The 22185-nt window shown below is 38.0% G+C and overlaps 1 protein-coding gene across 3 annotated transcripts in view; it reads left to right on the top strand.

Annotated features, from left to right (window-relative positions):
* Cdk19 (cyclin dependent kinase 19) overlaps nucleotides 1-22185 on the top strand; it is a 106939-nt gene that overhangs the window by 66954 nt on the left and 17800 nt on the right. For 2 of the 3 annotated variants that reach the window (XM_042684378.1, XM_042684430.1), the window contains 2 exons: nucleotides 11975-12032; nucleotides 18532-18663. In XM_042684378.1, the coding sequence (XP_042540312.1) occupies nucleotides 11975-12032; nucleotides 18532-18663 (190 nt within the window). The remainder of the gene's footprint in view (nucleotides 1-11974; nucleotides 12033-18531; nucleotides 18664-22185) is intronic. The other variant, XM_042684439.1, reaches the window with a different exon arrangement.

Genomic DNA, 22185 nt, shown 5'->3' with positions numbered 1-22185 from the left:
TTTAATTATGAGGTTAAGATCTAGAATTTAATACAACATCTAGAATTTACAGTTATCAAAAAGATTACTTAAATTGAGAAATCGCTTTAAAAGAAAAGGAAAAAGAGCTAAATACATTCATCTTGGCTGGGAGTGAAGGAGAGACATAAGTCTATAAATATTTGGACCTTGTAAACACTAAGGGAGTATTTGAATTTTACAGCAGGGTATAGCTAAGAGTAAGAAGATGAAATATACAATGACTCATTTTATGAGATTACTATTTCTGTTTTTTTTTTTTTTTTTGGGTTCCGGTTGTGGGGCCTGAACTCTGGGCTTGGGTGCTGTCCCTCAGCTCTTCAGCTCAAGGCTAGCGCTCTACCACTTGAGCCACCTTCCCAGCCCCGAGATTACTATTTCTGGTAGATTGGAAGAATGCCAAGGTACAATTCATTTTGTTTTTAAAATTAGGAGATTTTTTTTTTTGGTTGTAGAGCTTGAACTCAGAGTTTGGGCACTGTCCCTAATATCTTATGTTCAAGGCTAGCATTCTACTACTTTGAACCACAGCACCACTTCTGGTTTTCTTGTGGTTAAAAAGACTCAAAGACTTCTTAAACCCGGGCTGGCTTTGAACCGCAATCCTCAGATCTCAGCCTTCTGAGTAGTGAGGATTATAGGTGTGATCCACCAGCACCAGGCCTTTTATAAGCTTCTTGAGGGTAAAGTTCATATCTCACAGATTGTATTGTCCTGGTGTTGCCATAGAATTTCAGGAAAGCATCCGGCACTTTCTCGTTCTTCAGCAAAGGCACAGAAATGCTTGTTGAATGTTAGTATTATTAAGTAAATCAATAATTCCTTAATTCTAAAATATTTCTACTGGATCAGTGACATAAGCTAAAATATCATACCACGAAGCTTCATTTCCAGCCTGAAATGATGGTTATTTTATGTGAATGTATTGACAACTAAGTTTATATCTGAATAGAAGACTTCTGGAAGTGAGGGCCCTAAGTCAGTTAAGTACTATTCATTTCTCCAATGTGCTTTTGCTCTCACAATTCTGGCCTGGAGTATATCACTGGGAAGTGGATTCTAATGTGTGTGCCAAGGGAGAGTGTACTGGCTGAGGTTCTAGATCCTTTTCTCTGGAACTATTTCTTCATCAGTAAAACAAGGGGGCTCATTTTGGAATTTCTCCAACATTCTTAATTTTTTATGATAATAAGAGTGAATTGTTCTATTTGCATATGAATAGCACAGATGTAAATAGAAAACTACTTTTTCTAAGTGGTGCTTCTGAGGATGGACTGCTGTGGTTAATGAAGAGCATAGACTCTAAATGCCTTTTTAGTATTATTCCTGCTACTATTGATATCAATGTGGAATATATCTTTTTATTAGCATAAATTAGTTGTGCAAGAGTTTTATTGTGGTATTTCTATACATACAAACAATGTATGCCAACCAACATCATTCCCCACCCCCATACAGATTCCTTTCTCCCTTTTTAAAACATGGAATATATGTTGATTATTTTCTTTTCTTGACCTTAAAGTTAGGTACAATAGCTTTCTAGATTCATGTGTTTGTCTTACATTCAGCTTTTTATAATGATTGCTTTTTATTGATTCTTGTTAAAGAAAAGAAAAGCTTATCTCTGCTGCTCAGGCCCAAAACCACTTCTAAAAGGCAGACAAAGAAGTACTTTGTTAACTCTTGGCAGTACTGGATTGGCAGGCAATGTTTATTGTTTAGTTTGACTAACCTAAGTGTTGTATTACAGATCTTGCCAACTTAGTTTAAGGTAAAATGAGATTAATCACAGCATTTAGTATTATAGGCTACTTCTGATTTACAGATAGCCTGGATCTAGCTGTAAATATGAAACTTACGACTAAGAAAATGTTTTCATTTAAACATTTTAAAAGATTCTGTGAATAGAAAGGCTTATCTAACCCTTTGACACTAATAGTATTACCAAATGTAACAGTTATTTAAATTAACTTATTTGTAACTGGATTTATATGGAAGAAGTATTGGGTTATGGACTTAAAAATATTTGTGTCAGAAACAAATTTTGACTTCCTAACATACTTGACACTGGAAATACAGGGATTAGTAAAATACAGTTCCTTCCTTGAATGGGTGGTACATTGCGGGGAAGAATCATAAGCAGATAATCATAAAACAAGTTTTGAAATAAATTACATGGCTAGGGTGTAGCTCAGTGGTGGAATGCTTGTCTTGCATACACTTAAGCTGTAGATTTGATCCCTAGCATGCGTAGGTAGGTATGTAGGTAGGTAGGTAGGTAGGTAGGTAGGTAGATGGGTAAATAGATGGACAGATAGATAGATAGATAAATAGATAGATAGATAGATAGATAGATAGATAGATAGATAGATACTACTTAAGGATTGGAGATAGATATTATTTAAGGATTGGCTAAGTATAAGTTACTAAATATATAGAAGAATAATCAATTAGTATGAGGCTTTCTTGGAGAGGACTATACTAAGGATGAGTAGATATATTTATTCATTCATAACGTAAAAAAGATATGTCAGGGAGCATTACAGGCAGAGGAGACAACATAAAACATAGGGTAAGAAACTATAAGCAGCTGGGCACCTTTGGCTTACACTTGTAATCCTAGTTACTCAGGAGGCTGAGATCTCAGGATCATGATTCAAAGCCAGCCCAGGTAAGAAAGGCCATGAGTCTTTTACCTCCAATTAATCACTGAAAACTCAGAAGCGGTGGTGTGGCTGAAGTGGTAGAGCACCAGCCTGACAAGTGGGGGACCATGATGTCAAACTGCATGCAGTACCACCAAAGCAAAGTAAAAATAAATAAATAAGATTGCTGGGTGATAGTGGCTCACACCTATAATCCTAGCTACTTAATAGGCTGAGATCCCCAGGAGCACAATTTGAAGCCTTACCTGGTAGAAAAGTCTCCCCAAGGCTACATCTCTAAAATAATGAGCAAAAAGCAGGGCTGAAGGTGTGAGGCAAAGTGGTATTGGTAGAATGCCAGCTGAGCAACCAAACTGGGCTGAGGATTGATATGCTCTGAGGTATGAAGGGCAGAGTGGAATTTAAACTGCTTTTATTAACTGAAAAAGGACTACCAAGAAAAGAGGTAGTTTGGGTGGGGAAAAGTAAAAAATTAGGGTGGACAAGATAATTGTGGAGATGGCCCATATGTAGTTGACAGACATATCTCTTAAAATACATGAAAGTTAGAGTCCTAGAGGTTGTTAGCGTATACCTGATTTTTTTTCAACCCTAGAACAAACTAAAATCAGAATTCTAAAAAGCCCATATTCAGAAATGAGCGTGACATATTTTCTGACAATTGTAAGACTGGGATGTTGCCTGTCACAGGACACTGATGCCCATGGATTTCAAGTCAATTCTTCAATTTAGTCATTTATTTGTTCCCTCATTTAACAAATGTCTATTAAATATTTATGTAGGATGGGAAGGGGAAACAAAGAGGAGGCAACAATGCTTGATAAGAAATGTACTCATTATCTTGCCCATGTAATTATAACTCCTCTGTGAGGTATTCTCACACTAAAAATAAATAAAAAAACAAAAAAAAATATTTATAGTGGCAAGGTTTTAATAGCTACAGTGACAAAACTATGTATCTGTGCTTTGGGAGTTGGAAGCACAAAGATCAGATTCTCTGTTTTACAATTCTCTGTTATAGAATTAATGAGGTTGTTTGAAGGGTAAACAGATACATTAGACTAACACTATTAGCAAACACCCACTGTCCTAGCTAAAGAGAAGAAAACATAGCTCTTACTCTTAGGTGATTATTTGCCCTATTTGCTACAATTCAAAATCTGACTTGTTTGGGATGAACAATAAAAAACAGTGTGTGGAAAGGAACATGAACAGATCTTCTGGGAATATACTTCTGTATCAGACGAAAGGGGAATTGTGCCCACAATATTTAAATAAAGTATGGGAATAGCCATTATTATCTGTCCTGGACTGTGTTTCAGAAACTAGTCTAATCGATACTTTGTTTTTGTTCTGGTCAATTATGTTGTATTTTTTCTGTTTTTTTTTTTTTTTTTTAATTAGTACTGATTAAAGTCATAAGCTTTATATTTTTGTCCTAAATGTTCTGGAGTGGGGAATACAAAGCAAATAATTATGTATCTCTAAGGCTATTGTATCTGTGATGTGTTGATTATGGAAATAAATTTAACTCTGTAAAAAATTGTTCCTTTAAAAAGAAAAGGCAATGGCTGGGAAGGTGGCTCAGTGGTAGAGCGCTTGCCTCACATGCACGAGGCCCTAGGTTCAATTCCTCAGCACCACATACGGAGAAAAAAGCTGGAAGTGGTGCTGTGGCTCAAGTGGTTAGGGTGCTAGCCTTGAGCTGAAGAGCTGAAGGGACAGAGCCCCGGCCCAGAGTTCAGCCCCCATGACCAACGAAAAAACAAACAAGTCTGGATTAAAAATGTCATGAATATAAATTTAAGATTTAATAAGATTTTATAAAAATATAGGTAGTTCAAGAATAGCTTTTGAGTAATTATATTATTTATCATACTTTCCCTCTGACTTTTGGCTTTAAAATACTATTTTAACTAAAATGAACTTAGTAGCAATGATTTGTCTCTCTGATTTTATTGCTGATAACTGTTGGGCATTTAACTCCTGCCATTTCTTCTGTTTCTATGGTAACTAAAGTGTGCAAACCCAGCAGTATCACTTTCTTTCACAGCTGGCATTTTGTGTGTTCACAGTAAAAAGAAGAGTTTTAGCAAAGCATAGTCTGTGTTAATTGGGATGTAACTAGGTCAGAACAATTTTGGTACCCTTTCATCATCCTTTTAGATTTGTGTGAGGGTAGGAGGGTGTCTGTATGCACTATAATTTCTTTTTTTTAACACATATGCTTTCAATGAGATTAATCACCCCTAAAGTTAGCCTTTTGAAAACTAAACATTTATAAATAAATTTCAGTGTAGAATCTTGAGGATGGGATTGAGTTGTTCTAAGACTTTCCCCATTGCCTTGTAGGGCCTAGATTATGTTCATTAAGAGAAATATAATGATTGATGTGAAAATTCTTTGAACACAGTTAAACATATTTTAATGGTGACTATATAATTAATTTTGTTGGAATTGCTATTTTTAAACATAAATGTCTTGTTTATCTACTTGTTCTGAAGGGACAGATAATCTAAAATAAGGGATGCATAGTTGAGATTTTTTTTTTGCCAAGTAAGGTGGCACATAGTAATCTAGCTACTCAGGAGGCAGAAGTAGGAGTATTGCAGTCCAAGAGCAGCTGGGCAAAGACCCTGCCTAGGAACAAATTATAACAAAAAAGGATAGAGGTGTGGCTCAAGAGATAGAGCACTTGACTAGCAGTAGGAGGCCCTGAGTTCAAACCTTGGTACTTTTCCTCCCTAAAAAATAAAAAGATGAAATAGGCTGGGACTGTTGACTCATACATCTAATCCGAGTTACTTAGAAGGCTGAGATCTGAAGATAGTAGTTTTGAGCCAGTCCAGGCTTTGAGACTTTTATTTGCAGTAAACTGGAACTGGGGGAAGCTTGGCTTAACTGATAGAGTATCAACCATAAGAAAAGAGCTCATCAAGAATGGGAAGTCTCAAGTGAAGTCGGTGGTGGTGGTGGTGGTGGTGGTGGTGGGGGTGGTGGTGGTGGGGGTGGTGGGGGTGGTGGGGGTGGTGGGGGTGGGGGTGGGGGTGGGGGTGGGGGGGGGTGTGTGGCGGAGATGACAGAATGGTGACATTGATCAAGGTGCATATATTGTTCTCATAAATTGACATGTCAAATTGAAACTCTTTTATACTACTACTTAAAGATAAAAATAAGCTGGGCACCGGTGGCTCATGCCTGTAATCCTAGCTACTCAGGAGGCTGAGATCTGAGGATCAAGGTTCAAAGCAAGCCTGGGCAGGAAAGTCCGTGAAACTCTTACCTCCAATAAACCGCCAGAAAACCGGAAGTGGCACTGTAGCTCAAGTGGTAGAGTGCTTGCCTTGAGCTGAAGAGCTGAGGGACAGCATCCAGGCCCAAAGTTCAAGCTCTATGACCCACCAAAAAACCAAAAAGATAAAAAATAGGCCTGGTGACAGTGGCTCATGCCTGTAATCCTAGCTACTCAGGAGGCTGAGATCTGAGAGTTGAGGTTCAAAGTGAGCTAGTGCCGGAAAGGTTGGGCGATTTAATCTCCCAACCTTTAGCTACCAAAAAGCTGAAAGTGAAGTTGTGGCTCAAGTGGTAGAGTGCTAGCCTTTTCCCCAAAAAGCTCAAGGACAATGCCCAGAACCTGAATTCAAGGCCCAGGATTGGCACAAAAAAAAAGGATAAAAAATAGATATTTGTATGTGTTATAATTTAGAAATATATTGAAGAAATAAGTATGAATCCATATATTTTACATTTGTAGCCAAAAACAACAACCAAAGATTAAATAAATATAACTCCTCTGTGTGATCTAGGTTTTAATTTGGGTACAGGAGCTTTTTTAATATGGTTTAAACTCTGGATTCTTTTCTCAAATTGAACAAAAAATTCATGTGTCACTACCCTAGTAAACCATACCACTCCCCCGTCCTCATCTCAGACTCTGCATGGAGACCTCACACTTACAGAGTTTCTATAGGCTTCAAAGGTGTTCTTCACCAACTTCCAAGAACTAGATCTTCCATTCTCTCTCCCTTCCTCCCTCTCCCTGTCTCTCCCTCTCTCTCACCACCCCCTAATTCTTACTTCTTTTTTTTGGGGGGGGGGGTAGTTTGGTGTGGGGCCTGGGTGCTGTCCCTGAGCTCTTCATCTCAAGGCCTAGCGCCTTACTACTTGAGCCACAGTGCCACTTCTGGTTTTCTGGTGGTTAATTGGAGATAAGAGTATCACAGACTTTCTTGCCTGGGCTGGCAGTTTAGACTGTGTCTTCTAGAAATCTCATTTTTACTAAGGCCTTCAGAGTTATCCTCCACATTTGCCTTTGCCTCCTTTCCACTTATTTGGGGTGCATTTATTGAGTCACCAATGACCTTCCAATTGTCCATTTTGGTTGCATCTTCTGACAGCCCCCCCCCCCTTTTATACAAAGGAGTTGCCATTCAACAAAAATTTATGGATACAATATATCTTGATTAATGTCATCCCTTTCAACATGTTTACCCATCCTTCCTGTTCCCATTCCCTCCCTCATCTTCTTAATTTGTAGGATATGCACTGAATTCTTGACTGCATTCCTCATCCCTCCCTTCTGTCTACCTTTTCCCCTATCCCTTTTGAGTACTTGCTTCCTGGTGTTTTATTTTACCTGACAGCTACTTATAAAATTTATTTCCCTTAGCTGTTAGAACCCTGTGCTACCTAGATTTTTGTCTTTTCCTCTTTTCTTTTCTCTCCAGACTGGGTCTTAATATGTAGCCCAAAGTAGATCAAACTCTAGATCTTCCTGCTCTGCCTCCAGAGTGCTTGAATTACATACCAGTACCATGCCTGATTACGTATATATTTTTAGAATTCCATTTCTTTCATGGTAATATTAATACATGCAAAATTAAACCTTATGTAACTATTTAACATAGTAGAAATGAGTCTTTAAATCCTATCATTAGAAATTGAGTGGGTGTATGGGGCTGGGAATATAGCTTAATGGTAAAGTACTTGCCTAGTATGCATGAAGCCCTGGGTTCGATTCCTCAGTATCACATAAACAGAAGAAGCCAGAAGTGGCAACTGTGGCTCAAGTGGTAGAATGCTAGCCTTGAGCAAAAGAAGCTCAGGGATAGTACCTAGGCCCTGAGTTCAAGCCCAGGACTGGCAAAAAAAAAAAAAAAGAGAGAAAGAAATTGGGTAGGAGGAATATTAAAATCTTCTCCCTTCCTCCCTTCATTCTTCCTTCCATCTATTTATTATAGAATTATTTAAAAGAAATGGGTAAGAGAGAAAGGTAATAAAACAATGCAAATTCTTGTCTTTGGTAATTTTATCCTTTAGGTCACCTATATATCTGTTAATACCTTTTCCTTTTGTGTTATGGTCCTTACATTTAGGTGGTCTCTTGTTAATTGCATATGAGTAGGTTTGGGGTTTGATGCAGTGTGGTCATCTTTATAAAAATTATCCAGGGGGCTGAGAAGTTGGCTCAGTGGTAGAGTGCTTACCTTGCATGCATGAGGCCCTGGGTTCGATTCCTCAGCACCACATAAGCAGAAAAATATGGAAGTGGCATTGTGGCTCAAGTGGTAGGGGCTAGCCTCAGCTGAAGAGCTGAGGGACAGTGCCCAAATCCAGAGTTCAGCCCCAACAACCCACAAGGAAAAAAAAAATATCCAGAAATGCGCTCATACTGTAACCCTAGCTACCCAGGAGGCTGAGATCTGAGGATCTCAGTTCAAAACCAGCCCAGGGAGGAAAGTCTGTGAAACTCTTATCTTCAATTACCACCAGAAAACCGGAAGTGGCGCTGTGGTTCAAGTGTTAGAGCCTAGCCTTGAACCGAAGAGCTAAGAGATAGCGTCCAGGCCCATAGTTCAAGCCCAATGACTGACAAAAAGAAATTATCCAGAATTATCCTCCTGAAGACTATCCTCATATTCACTGAAAAGCATCATAGTCTCTTAGTAATTCTTGTTTTTTTTTTTTTACTTTAGTACTTTTCATAATGTTCTATTCTAAAACAACTTAGATCTATTGTGGGTTTAAGTTTTTTGAAGTCAAGGACTTCATTTTTCTCTTGAAAATCTTCAGTTCTGTGGTTTTTTTGGTTGTTGTTGTTTGGTTTGGTTTCATGCTAGAACTAGGGCTTTAATTCAAGTCCTCTTGGTCTTGTTTTTTTGCTCACAACTGGTACCCTACCACTTGAGCCATACCTCCACTTTTTGATGGTTATTTGGAGATAAGAATCTCATATATTTATGAGATTTATGGCTCTGAATTTGTGATTCTCAGATCTCAGCCTCCTTAGTAGCTAGAATTATAGACATGAGCCACTGGCTGCCATATAGCATTTTATATTAAATGAATCTTCGATAAGTAGTTGTCAAACTTGAATTTTGAAAATTCAGTTTTGTCTGATGCTATTTTACTTGTTGGGACAGACTAGTCCTTTCCTGTGTTTTTAGTTTTCATCGTTTAGTGACAATAACTTTCAAATGCAGATCTCCTATTCCTATTCAGTGTCATCTCCTTCTTCTTGTTTTCCCTAATAGCTCTCATAACTCCTATTTCCATAAAAGGCATTATTCTTCAAGTTACATAAATTCAAGATCTTGATGAAAACTTTATCACTCTATTTTCTTAATCTTTTGACTGGAACCAGTCACAACATTCTGTAAATTTTTCATTCTAAAGTATTCTTAGCTTCAAATCCTCCAGTTCCCTTATCACCTCATACTCAGTTCTGCTACCAGTTTACTTCCTCTTTTTTAAAATATTTTTTTAATTGTAAAAATACTGTAGAGAGGGGTTACAGTTACATGAGCAAGGTAATGAGTACATTTCCTATCAAGCATTGTTGCCTCCTCCTTTGTTTTTCCCCTACCATCCCTTCCCTCCCACTTCCACAACTACACCTCCCCCACCCCCCTAGCCTAAATTGTAAAGTTCATTTTTCAACCTAGTGTCTTGTACATCTCATTGTTGCAATGGGTCCACCTGTATCCTTATTTAAACATTTGTTTTTTCCCTTCCCCTCCACAAATTAGACCGACATCAAATACAGTGAAAACGGAATATACCGTCAGGGAGGAAGATACAAAGCAACAAAAAAAAAAATCACATGGTACATTATAAATGCATTAGAAACAATAGCAAGAAAGAAAAAAACACTTGTGTCCCTATCTTGGGGTTCATTTCGCTTAACATCATCTTATCTGGTCATATCTGCTCGTCCCAGACACATATACTAGTTATTGCAAATAAGGGAAACCATGGGACCTACGTTTCTTTGGGCTTGGCTTACTTCACTTAATGTAATTTTTTCCATACTTCCTCTTTTGAGTAATCCCAGTGACTATAATATAGGGTCAGATTACATCATCCAGCATTTAAAGAATGTATTTACCACCCCCATTGTGAACCTTTTCCTTCCTGTCAAGTCAGACTTCTTAATTGTATTCTAAGCATACTTGTTCATTATCTTTTGGGGTGGAGAGGCTATCTTTTGGGGTGGAGAGGCGAATACTGAGGTCTGGACTCTGGGCCTTGTACTTGTTTGACTTTACTTGGTCAGTTTATGCCATACTCCTTGAGTCATACCTACAACCTGACTTTTTGTTGGTTATTTTTGGAGATGAAATCTCACAAACTTTTTTACCTGGGTTGAATTTGGACCTTGACCTGCCTGATCTCAGACTCCTGAATAACAGGCTATATCCTAGCTACTGGTTTGTGAAGCACCTGGCTTGTTAACTTTTGCAATGCCCTGGTCTTTCCTCTACTCAGCTATGCTGGATTCTGCTCAGTATTACTGTTTTCAATTTAAAAACAATCAGAGATAAAAAAGTAAAAGTACTCCAATTTAGTCTCTAATTGCATACCTCAGGCCTTTGTATAACTAGCTTCTAATAGTATACAACCTTCTAAATAGTATCTGGAGATTAGAAGCTTTAGTTTACCACAATTTGTTGTTCTTTTAATGCTTTGTAGTGATAACCTTATATCTAGGAAATACTAAAAACATGTTTACTGATTTAATGGATGAGCCCAATAAATTAAAAACACATGATTTTTCCTTCCAAAGTATTTACAAAGGTGACTTAGTGGCTGGGAATGTGGCTTAGTGGTAGAGTGCATGCCTAGCATACATGAAGCCCTGGGTTCAATTCCTTAGTATCACATAAACAAAAATCTGAAGTGGTTCTGTGGCTTAAGTGGTAGAGCTCTAGCCTTTAGCTTAGAAAGGCTCAGGGACCGAGCCCAGGCCCCTGAGTTCAGCCCCAGGAAGGAGTGGGGAGACGGGAGTGTTAGGTGATTTATTTCCTTCCTCTCACCCCTAATCCTATCATCAACATTTGTTTACAAATATCTGCAGATGGGGGAAGAATTAAAAGATGACAGATAAGCTTGGGGTTGGTGGCTCTTGCCTGGTAATCCTAGCTACTCTGGAGGCTGAGATCTGAGGATTAGGGTTTGAAGCCAGCCAGGGCAGGAAAGTTCTTGAGACTCTTATCACTAATAAGTTACTCACAAAATGCCAGAAGTGATGCTGTGGCTCAAGTGGTAGAGCTTTAGCCTTAAGCAAAAAAAAGCTTAGGGACGCTCCTACGGCCAGAGTTCGAGCCCCAGGACCAGCAAGAGAGGAGAGAAAAAGTAGAGATAACAGATTTGCAGCATATACTTTTTCTTTATGAAATCTATATCAACTTTTGCTTTTGTTTCCCTACATCTTGAAATTATATTTGGAGTTTCTTACTTTTGCATGTATTATTGCTGATATGAATGTCAGTGGTGTCTGTTGAATTTTGGTCATGTTTTCCAGTGGTAGTTTAAAAATATTTAGCAAGGAATATTCCATTTGATTTACATGTTTTTGTTATTTGACTTATTTAAGTGAACACAATTATTTTGTCTATGTTTGATTTTTAGCTCTACCAACTTTTCTTTCCCTGAATACATAAATTCTTTGTTGGGTCAATAAGCAATTTATATAGTTTGTGCAGGTTTTAAAATATCATTACTAGTTTTTATATATGGTGAATAGAAATGATAGGTTTAATCACTTTGTAAGTATTTGGGTGGTATAGTTTGAAAACAAGGTATGTTTCCATGGCAAATGTATTTATATAAAATTAGTGCTAACTTTCAAGTGTATGTCAAGTGCTTCAACTATGTAAAGGGTACTTAATATTTGATTAGTTTAGTTTTGATGAAAATATAGAAATGATATTTTCAATTATAAGGTTTTCCATTTAGAGCATGTCAAAAGAATAAGCATAGTAATTTGAATGCTCTATTTTTATTTCTAGAAACCAGCAAATATCCTAGTAATGGGAGAAGGTCCTGAAAGGGGGAGAGTCAAAATAGGTAGGTAATTAATCCTAAAATAAGTTATTAAGAACTGATTATAAAGATGTTTCCCTTCTTCATACTCTTATTTAAATAGTTAATTTAAAAATATTACAGTATTCTTAGCAAAAGCATTGGAAAATATAGGCATATAATCTATAAAAACCCTTAGGGAAATGGGAGGGAGAAACTGGGGAAAAGTGAAGGAAGGAATGATACAGTCCAAAAGAGAAATGTAGGGCTGGGAAGGTGGCTCAGTGGTAGAGCGCTTGCCTTGCATGCATGAGGCCCTGGGTTTGATTCCTCAGCACCACATAAGCAAAAAGAAAAAAGCTGGAAGTGGCGCTGTGGCTCAAGTGGTAGAGCGCTAGCCTTGAGCTGAAGAGCTGAGGGACAGCGCCCAGGCCCAGAGTTCAGGCCCCATGACCGGACCCCCCCCCCAAAAAAAAAAAAGGGAAAAAAAAAGAGAAATGTATGCATTACCTGAATTGTGAAATGGCTGTTTCTCTATAACATCTTAATAATAACAATAAAATTATATTTTTGAAAAAATACTAGGGCTTTTCCCAAAGTAAGATAATTCTAAAATTGAGACATCACTGGGAATTGACTAGCAAGCTCACAAAACACTAAATCCATATAATATCCCAGTCTTGTGTTAAATGTTACCACCAGTGTCCTGCATAGTCATCCGAAGCAAATCTCCTAAATCTTAGTTCCTTCCTTCACCTCCTCCCTCCCTCCTTTCTCTCTTTCTTTCTTTTCTCTTTCTTTCCTTCCTTCCCTCTCTCTCTCCCTCCCATGATCCCTCCCTCCCCAACTTTTCTTTCCTTGAATAAGTCTCTCTGGCCCTGAGATGGTCTCACAATCTCTTCTTACTCTTCCACCCCAGCCTATAATATTCCATGCTAGGTACTATCATGTTTTTTTCCAAATGAATATATATTTGTTTGTATGTGTGTATGTACATATGTATATACACACATCTTCTTACACTTGCCTGTCTTAGATTAAAACATGGCCAGAAAGGATTTTAAAATAAAATTTGTTTCACCAGCTTGGTTTTTGTTTTTTTGTTTTTGTCGGTCTTGGGTCAAACTCTGGGCCTGGGTGCTGTCCCTCAGCTCTTCAGCTCAAGGCTAGCACTCTATCCCTTGAGCCACAGCGCCACTTCCAGCTTTTTCTGCTTATGTGGTGCTGAGGAATCGAACCCAGGGCCTCGTGCGTGCAAGGCAAGCACTCTACCACTGAGCCACCTTCCCAGCCCCTGGTTTTTGGTTTTTGTTTTTCTGTTGGAATATACTATATTAGAGTTGTGCTTATGTGACTTCCTCCAAATTCATGGCTTCCTACTTCAACTGAGCCTGTCCCACTGCTTGATTTCCTACTTATAGCTCAATTCCTGAAGGTGTTCTAAGTTAGTTTTCCTTTCTTTAAATCTCTGTTCTGAGTTTGCTGAATACAAATTTATTTTAAAAATATTGATGTTAATTAAGCACCTGGTAGCCACTTCTTCTTTTCCCTTTCCAACACTCCTTATTGTTTCTATTATTTTATACCCACTGTCTTTTTTTTTTTTGGGGGGGGGGGGGGTCCGGTTGTGGAGCCTGAACTCTGGGCCTGGGCGCTGTCCCTCAGCTCTTCAGCTCAAGGCTAGCGCTCTACCACTTGAGCCACAGCGCCACTTCCGGCTTTTTTCTTTTTGCTTATGTGGTGCTGAGGAATCAAACCCAGGGCCTCATGCATGCAAGGCAAGCGCTCTACCACTGAGCCACCTTCCAGCCCCCTCACTGTCTTTCTTACAGGCATTTGTTGTGTACCTGCTTTTTGCCAGATGCAAATGGAAGGGAGATAAAGGATAGTTCCTCCTTATGAGAGATAGCCAGATAAACAACTTACTATATAGTGTACTACTTGCTTTCATGTTACCTTATTTGTTTTATACAACCCTTTTCTAAAAGATATCAAAGACAAGAAAGACTGTATTTAGAATAAATACATATTTATTCTAAATACAGTCTTTCTTGTCTAAATACAGTCTTGTCTTTGATATCTTTTAGAAGTCATAGGTTGTCCTGAGATTTTTCTGCTACAAATGTGGGTACCTGGTGATATCAGAGCTATCTGGTATAACTCACTGATTTTTGTTAGAACAACTGAGCTTTTGAACTAGCTTTAGGGAAATAGTGAATCTTCCCTTTCTAAGGTACTATCTTAGTCTTTTTTCTGACTTTTAAATATCTTCCCACTTGACTTAAATTCCCCATAACATAACTTTGCCATTTAAGCCCTTCTTGTTTCTCCTTTTCAACATTTATAGTCCTCTTCCCAATTTAAAAATAAATCTTTATCTCCACATTGTTTTATTTAGCATTTCTGTTATTCCCCCCTTCAAACACAAATTCAGACACTCTTTTTCCTCTATTGTTGGAATACTCTTGATGTTTACCCTTTGCTTTCACTTAATTGTTTACAAGTAAGCCTCTTAGTTGTATCCCTCTATCAAAACTTTCTCTAAAAGGTGACCTCTATCTTAATAAGTGTATCAGTCACTGTTCTCCTTTACTGCTGTAAATCATTTGTTCTTCTGACTAGCTGTCCTTGAGACCTTCTCCTTTGGCTTATATGGAATTATGAAATTCTGTTTTTATATCTACTGCTTTTGCTGTTAGTCTACATTTTATTCACTATTTCCTGTTATGTTTTATTAACCTATTTTAAGACATTGTAAACACTGGTTTGGGGAATGGTCTCCATCTCCCTCTACAATACTTAAGGGATTTGATAAGTTATATCCTCAGTCTTAGAGTCTTTGGCACTTATTGTAAGATTTTAGATTTTAGATTCTGTTCTTCCCAACTAAAGGTGTTCTCCCCTCTATTTGGGTTTCCTCCTGACAACATATACTCCATTGTCCCAAAGCAAATTCAGTATCATCTTAGATTCTCTGTTGTTTATGCCCTTCACTACATCCTTTCCCCCCAATCTAATGTCTTCTCCTTACCATTCTTCAACATAAAATTCTATAATCTGTAATCTGGTCAGGGCAGTTACTTTATTGTTAAGAATGTTAGTATTATACTGCTGGGGGAAGGGGGCTCACACCTTTAATCTTAACCACTCTGGAGGCTGAGATTTGAGGATTATGATTAGATGCCAGTAGGCTGGAAAGTCTTTGAGACTTTTATCTCCTATTAACCACCAAAGAGCCAAAAGTAGAGCTGTGTCTCAAATGGTAGAGTGGTAGCCTTGAGCAAAAAAAGCTCAAGAACAATGTCCAGGCCTGAGTTCAAGCCCCAGTATTGGCACAAAAGAAAAGAAAAAGAGAATTATAATTGTATACAAGATCAACCAGGATTATAAGTAAGCAGTAGCTGCTGGGGGGGGGGGGGGCAGTGACTCATGCCTGTAATCCTAGCTATTCAGGAGATTTGAAGACCATGGCAATAAACTCCATTAGTCTCTTCTGTCCTGTCAACTACTAAAACAAAGCTGGAAGTCTAGCTGTGGCTCAAGAGGTAGAGTGTTAGCCTTGAGCAAGCAAAGCTCAGGGACAGTGCCCAGGCTCTGAGTTCAAACTGAGGACTAGCATTAACAAAAAAAAGTAAGCAGTAATTAATAATAAAGTTCTAATGAAGAAACGATTGATTTAGTTGATTGAGCTTCTTGTTTTAATAGCACATTATTTTTTAATTTCACTAGTAATATTTTTATGGTGCTGGAGATTGAACCCAGAACCTCATACATACTAGCTAAGTATTCTACCACTGAGATACATATTCCCAACTTCATCATCACTGTTATAAAAAAAATAACAATCATAGGGGAACTGAGAACATAGTTAGCTCAGTGGTAGGATTTTTTGCCTAGCATGAATTAGGTTCTGGGTTCCCAGACCTTATCAAAAATGTCCCCCCCCTTCTCTCTCTCTCTCTCTCCCTCTCTCCCTCTCCCTCTCTCCCTCTCTCTCTCTCTCTCTCTCTCTCTCTCTCTTCCCCCCCTATATCTATCTAGTCTGTTGCTGGGGTTTGAACTCCTGGATCTTGCACTTTCTAGGCAGGCACTCTATCACTGAGCTACACCCTCCATCCCTTCTAACTTACTTATTGCCTTTATGTTTTACTATATAAAAATACTTGTCTTCCAGGATTCGGATCAAGTTCTACTTTCAATTTAGTCTATTAAACTATTTAGTCCATAAGTGTCTATTAAACATTATTCTCGATAACACCTTGAAGGAGACATAATCCCTTCATAGATTTTGTACCTAGTAAAAACCAGCAACTTTCTTTATTCTCATTATGTAATTAGCTTTTTACTTTTATATACTCCCTGTATTTTGTTATATAAGTTCTTTGTGTGATAGAACTTGTATGACTGCTTTTCTATCATTTGATATTGCCTGATTAGGATCCACACCAGAATTCTGCTACATCAGTCTTCTTTTTTTTTTTTTTTTTTTTTTGGTCCAGTCGTGGGGCTTGAACTCTGGGCCTGAGCGCTCTCCCTCAGCTCTTCAGCTCAAGGCCAGCGCTCTACCACTTGAGCCACAGCGCCACTTCCAGCTTTTTTCTTTTTGCTTATGTGGTGCTGAGGAATCGAACCCAGGGCCTCGAGCATGCAAGGCAAGCGCTCTACCACTGAGCCACCTTCCCAGCCCATACATCAGTCTTCTTAATTGAACAATTCCACTCAGTCTGATATTTAAAAATTGTTCTAGTAGTGTTTTGGCTAGTTAACTTTTGTCTAAATTAGTAATTATTTGAAAAGTGGTTTGAAGTGCTTTTAATGTTTATATAATAGGAATAATTTTTAAAACTATTTTCTTCTTTTTGGCCTTGATTTCATCTAGTCATTAAATAGACGTACTTACCTAAAACTAAAGAGATAAAGAGTAAGGGGAGAAATAAAAGCTAGTGCCTCTGCTTTAAAGTGCTTTTTAATGAATTATATGGCATTTCATCATACTTTGCCATCAACTGTAATCCATATCTGGTTGTTTAATCTGATTAACCATATCATTTGCAGCCATTTTTTATCTATTTGATGGCATACTTTGCTATCAACAACAATTAGCATTTATTAAATGTATAAAGCATTGCTTTGAATATTGTGCAATATTATAGAATGATAGGTATAATATTAGTAAAATGGTTGAATATTTTTGTTTGCTACAGGAAATTTAGTTTAAAAAGAATAGGCATCAGTGTAGTCTTCCTTGGGTTACTTTGCTTCTTAAGACCTAGATACTCCAAAGCATCCTCAAAAAGTCTTGTAAATTTTTTAAATGTAAAAGTTTCAAACTCTAAAGCAACAAAATCATAGTAATCAAAATTTTAATGTATATTATGTCATAGCAGATTAGTTTTAGATTAAGAGATTTTCTATAGTTGAAATGTTTTTGTCTATTTGTGCATTTTATAGTATAGTGGGGCCCCTTATGTATTCAAATTACCTGCATATATTACACATTTCAAATTAAGAGGTTTATCATTCTTGTGACAGCGACTTTGTGACTTGTAATTGTCATATGTATAATCTACTGGATGTATAATTAGGCAGATCCTAAATTGTAGCATGATTTTTTAAATACTGAGCTCTTTACTTACTATTGCTATCAATGTGGACAAGTCATTCAACTGCTTTGGCCTTAGATCTTTCATCTCAGGAGTGCTTATTAAACTATTATTTTTATGAAGATTAAATTAGACAATACAGGTTATATGTGTGTTTGTGTGCCATTTGTAAACTTATAAAATCTAAAAAAATAGTTTCTATGACTTAACTGTAGTTTTGAATACTCTTTTTATTAGTTTTATGTAGCCCCTAATATTTAAATCAATTAACTTTGGTTTAGACCTTTGTTAAATACTGCTTTATAACTAGTTACAACTTGTGTATTCTAGTCATATTTTTGGAAACGTGTGATATGTTGGTTACTCTTCAGCTGATTTTCTGGAGGACAAAAGCCACAGTTTGTGGAATTTTCTGTTTTTCATGTTATAAATACTTCTATCATAGCCAGTTCCAAGTCACCAATATGCTGTATGAAAGAGCTCCATACAAATCAGCTCTTGTGAGTTTGTAGGGAAGTTGGCCTTAGGACATACTGAACCTAGGTGTAATCAGTTCTTCCATACATAGGTAGATATGCAGAAATAATAAGTAATTGTTTAGATTTTTAGACTGTTTTAGATTTGAAAAGCATTTAAGAATATTTTAACTGTCCCTGCAGTCAGAGCTGGATTCTAATTCTGACTCTGAACCTACTTTATGGGGTCTTGGGCAAGTCAGAGGAAACTATTTTGCTCTTAATCAACAAAACAGGCACAGTAGTAGTATCTTTTTGGGTGTGAGGGAGTACTAAACATAATCCCCACTGTGTGATATAGATTTCTGCTTTTATTTTTTTCAGAGGGAAAGCATTGTTCTATAAGGCCAGTAGCTATTGTTGTCAACCCTGAATGGTTTTAATAATGTGATACTAAATTTTATATGAATTTATTTTATTTTTTAGCTGATATGGGTTTTGCCAGATTGTTCAATTCTCCCCTAAAGCCACTAGCAGATTTGGATCCAGTAGTTGTGACATTTTGGTATCGGGCTCCAGAACTTTTGCTTGGTGCGAGGCATTATACAAAGGCCATTGGTAAGTTGATCTAAAATGATTTATCGTCTTGACATCAAATTCATTAATACCAAGTATCTATGAAATGTAAGTAAGTATAACTTTATTATAGCTTTATAATACTAAAGCTACTTGGTAAAACTTAGTATATAGCTCTTTGTAAGAGTTCTATTGACTTCTATATTTCTTGATTTCGAATTTTTTTTTTTTAAAGAAGTATTGGGCCCCAGGCATCAGTGGTTCATGCCTGTAATCCTGGCTAGTCAGGAGGCTCAGATCTGAGGATCATGGTTTAAAGCAGCCCAGGCAGGAAAGTCTGTAAGACTCTTATCTCCAGTTAGCCACCAGAAAACCAGAAGTGGCGCCAGGCTCAGGGACAGCCCAAGGCCCAGAGTTCAAGCCCCATAACCCACAACTGACTAAAAAAAAAAAAAAAAAGTACTAGGGATTGAATTCAGGGCCTCACACTTAGTAGACAATTATTCTGTCACTTGAGACATTTTGTCAGTCCCCTTATTCATTGGTTATTTTTATTTATTTAGTTATTTTTTATGGTCATTTTTAAGCTGGGTGCCTTTGGCTCACCCTTGTAATGCCATCTGCTCAGGAAGCTGAGATCTGAGGATCATGGTTCAAAGCCAGCCTGGGGAGGGGATTTTTATCTCTACTTATATACGAAAAAGCCAGAAGTGAAGCTGTAGCTCAAGTAGTAGAATGCTAACCTTGAGCAAAAAACCCCAACAAACCCAGGTACAGCACGTAGGCTCTGAGTTCAAGCCCCAGGACTAACACCAAAAACAAAAATACCCCCCAAAACCAAACTCTCAGCATTGTTATGTAGATCTTTTTCCATTTGGTGTAATTTGTTTTGCAAAAGAATAATAACAGTTACTCTAATTAATGAATATAATCAAACTCTTATCTGTAGAATATAGTAACACTGTGGTAAATACTGTACTTTTCTATAATACACCATATTTGTAGCATTATTAACTTTTCTCTTTCTAATAAATCCTAAGTGGCATTTATTTAAACTTATAAATATGAATATACATGTCACAAAAATTAATTCACATTTGATAAAATGTTGCAGGTAGAGTATTATAGTACCAGAAGATAAATTATAGGTTTTGTTTTGTTTTGTTTTGTTTGTTTTTGTCATCATGGGGCTTGAACTCTGGGTTTGGGCCCTGACCCTGAACTCTTCAGCTCCAGACTAGCACTCTACCATTTGAGCCACAGTACCACTTCTGGTTTTCTGGTAGTTAATTGGAGATAAGAGTCTCAGGGACTTTCCTGCCCTGGCTGGCTTTGAACCATGATCCTCAGATCTCAGCCTCCTGAGTAGCTAGGATTATAGGTGGGAGCCACTAACGCCTGGCAAATTATACTCGTTTGTTTGTTTTGTTTTTTTTTTTTTTTTCATATATAAAACCCAAAAGCCGGGTGCCAGGTGGCTCACACCTGTAATCCTAGCTACTCAGGAGGTTGAGATCTGAGGATCCCAGTTCAAAGCCAGCCTGGGCAGAAAAGTCTGTGAGACTCATCTCCAATTAACCACCAGAAAACCAGAAGTGGCGCTGTGGCTCAAGTGGTAGAGCACTTGCCTTGAGCTGAAGAGCTCAGAGACAGCCCCCAGGACAGAGTTCAAGACCCAAGATTGACCAAAAATAAACAAACAAAAAACTCAACAGAATAATCTATGCTGGCTTTAAATAGACAATAATTTTATTGTGAGGTGCTGTGGATTAAAACAGAGTTTTGGGAATGCTAAGCAGGTGCTCTACCACTAAGCTACATTTGTAGACCCTGACAAAACTTTTAAAGATGCTAAACTTGGGGCTGGGAAAGTGGCTCAGTGGTAGAGCGCTTGCCTTGCATGTATGAGGCCCTGGGTTCGATTCCTCGGCACCACATAAGCAAAAAGAAAAAAAGCCAGAAGTGGCGCTGTGGCTCAAGTGGTAGAGCACTAGCCTTGAGCTGAAGAGCTGAGGGACAGCGCCCAGGCCCAGAGTTCAGGCCCCACGACTGGACCCAAAAAAATAAAAAATAAAAAAAAAATAAAGATGCTAAACTTTGTGTTGGAGTTAGCAGAAAGGCTATAAGTAAATGAATAGAAAAATGTATTTTCTACTCTCTCATGTAAAGCCTGTGTGTACTTGTATTATTTATAAGCTTATACCTTATAATTTCTTCTAAAAGAACTGAGGCTGGTAGTCTTTCAGACAGAAGTTGAATTTTCCAGGGGCTGGGAAGGTGGCTCAGTGGTAGAGTGCTTGCCTTGCATGCATGAGGCCCTGGGTTCGATTCCTCAGCTCCACATAAGCAGAAAAAGGCTAGAAGTAGTGCTGTGGCTCAGTGGTAGAGCACTTAGCCTTGAGCTGAAGAGCTGAGGGACAGCACCCAGGCGCAGAGTTTAGGCCCCACGACCAGCAAAAAAAAAAAAAAAAAAGTTGAATTTTCCAAACTCTTTTACATCTGTCTAGACTCAATATGCATTGCTGTATAATTATGCATTTAATTGCTTTAAAATAATTATAAGCCAGGCTTGAGTGGCTCATGCCTGTAATCTTTAGCTACTCAGGAATCTAGAGTCTGAGGTTTGTGGTTCAAAGCCAGCCTGGGCAGGAAAGTCTGTGAGACTCTTATTTCCAGTTAACCACAAAAAGCCAGTACAGCTATGGCTCTACTGTGGTAGAGCACTATACTAACCTAAAGCTTGGGGACAGCACCCAAACCCTGAGTTCAAGCCTTAGATCTCTCTCTCTCTCTCTCTCTCTCTCTCTCCTCTCTTTCTCTCTCATATACACACACAGAATTACATTTTTTATCTGACTATAATCTTATTTCATTCTTTTATCTCCTATTTCAGATTAATAATTAGTGCTTCAACAGTTAAATGAGCTACACAAAATTTTTCCCCCAAATCTAATTCATTGTACCAGTTACAGTTGTGCACTGCTGTAAGTCTAATAGTTGGGAGGCTGAGGCAGTAGGATTAGGAGTTTGAGGCTAGCCTTAACTACATTGCAAGGTCTGACTTCAAAAAACAAAACAAAAAGAAAATCATTGCTTGCCAAGTTGAGTTCTTCCTGAGTTTAACTTCATCAGGAAATTTAAAAGTAAATGTTTCTTATTTGGCTTCCAATCTGTTACATGATGAAATAGCTATTTCATGTCACTTATACACTCTGTACATTTTCTCTTCTTTTCCTTCCTTCCCCTCCCTCCTTTCCTTTCCCATCTCTTTTGTGCCAGTGCTGGAGCTTAAACTCAGGGCCTGGGTTCTGGCTCTGAGCTTTTGTGCTCAAGGCTAGTGATCTACCCACTTGAACCACAGTTTCAGTTCTGGCTTTTTGGTGGGTTGGGAATGGGGCTTAGTGGTAGAGTGCTTGCCTAGCATGCATGAAACCCTGGGTTTAATTCCTCAGTACCACATAAACAGAAAAGGCTGGAAGTAGCTTTGTGACTCAAGTGGTAGAGTGCTAGCAGAAATAAGCTCAGAGACAGTGTCCAGGCCCTGGCCCAGGACTGCTCTCCTCC

Source organism: Dipodomys spectabilis, unplaced genomic scaffold (assembly GCF_019054845.1).
Source record: "Dipodomys spectabilis isolate Male_0828 unplaced genomic scaffold, ASM1905484v1 ptg000001l, whole genome shotgun sequence".
NCBI lineage: Eukaryota > Metazoa > Chordata > Mammalia > Rodentia > Heteromyidae > Dipodomys > Dipodomys spectabilis.
Note: the sequence above shows the minus strand (reverse complement) of the source record. Positions and strands in the feature narration are given on the sequence as shown.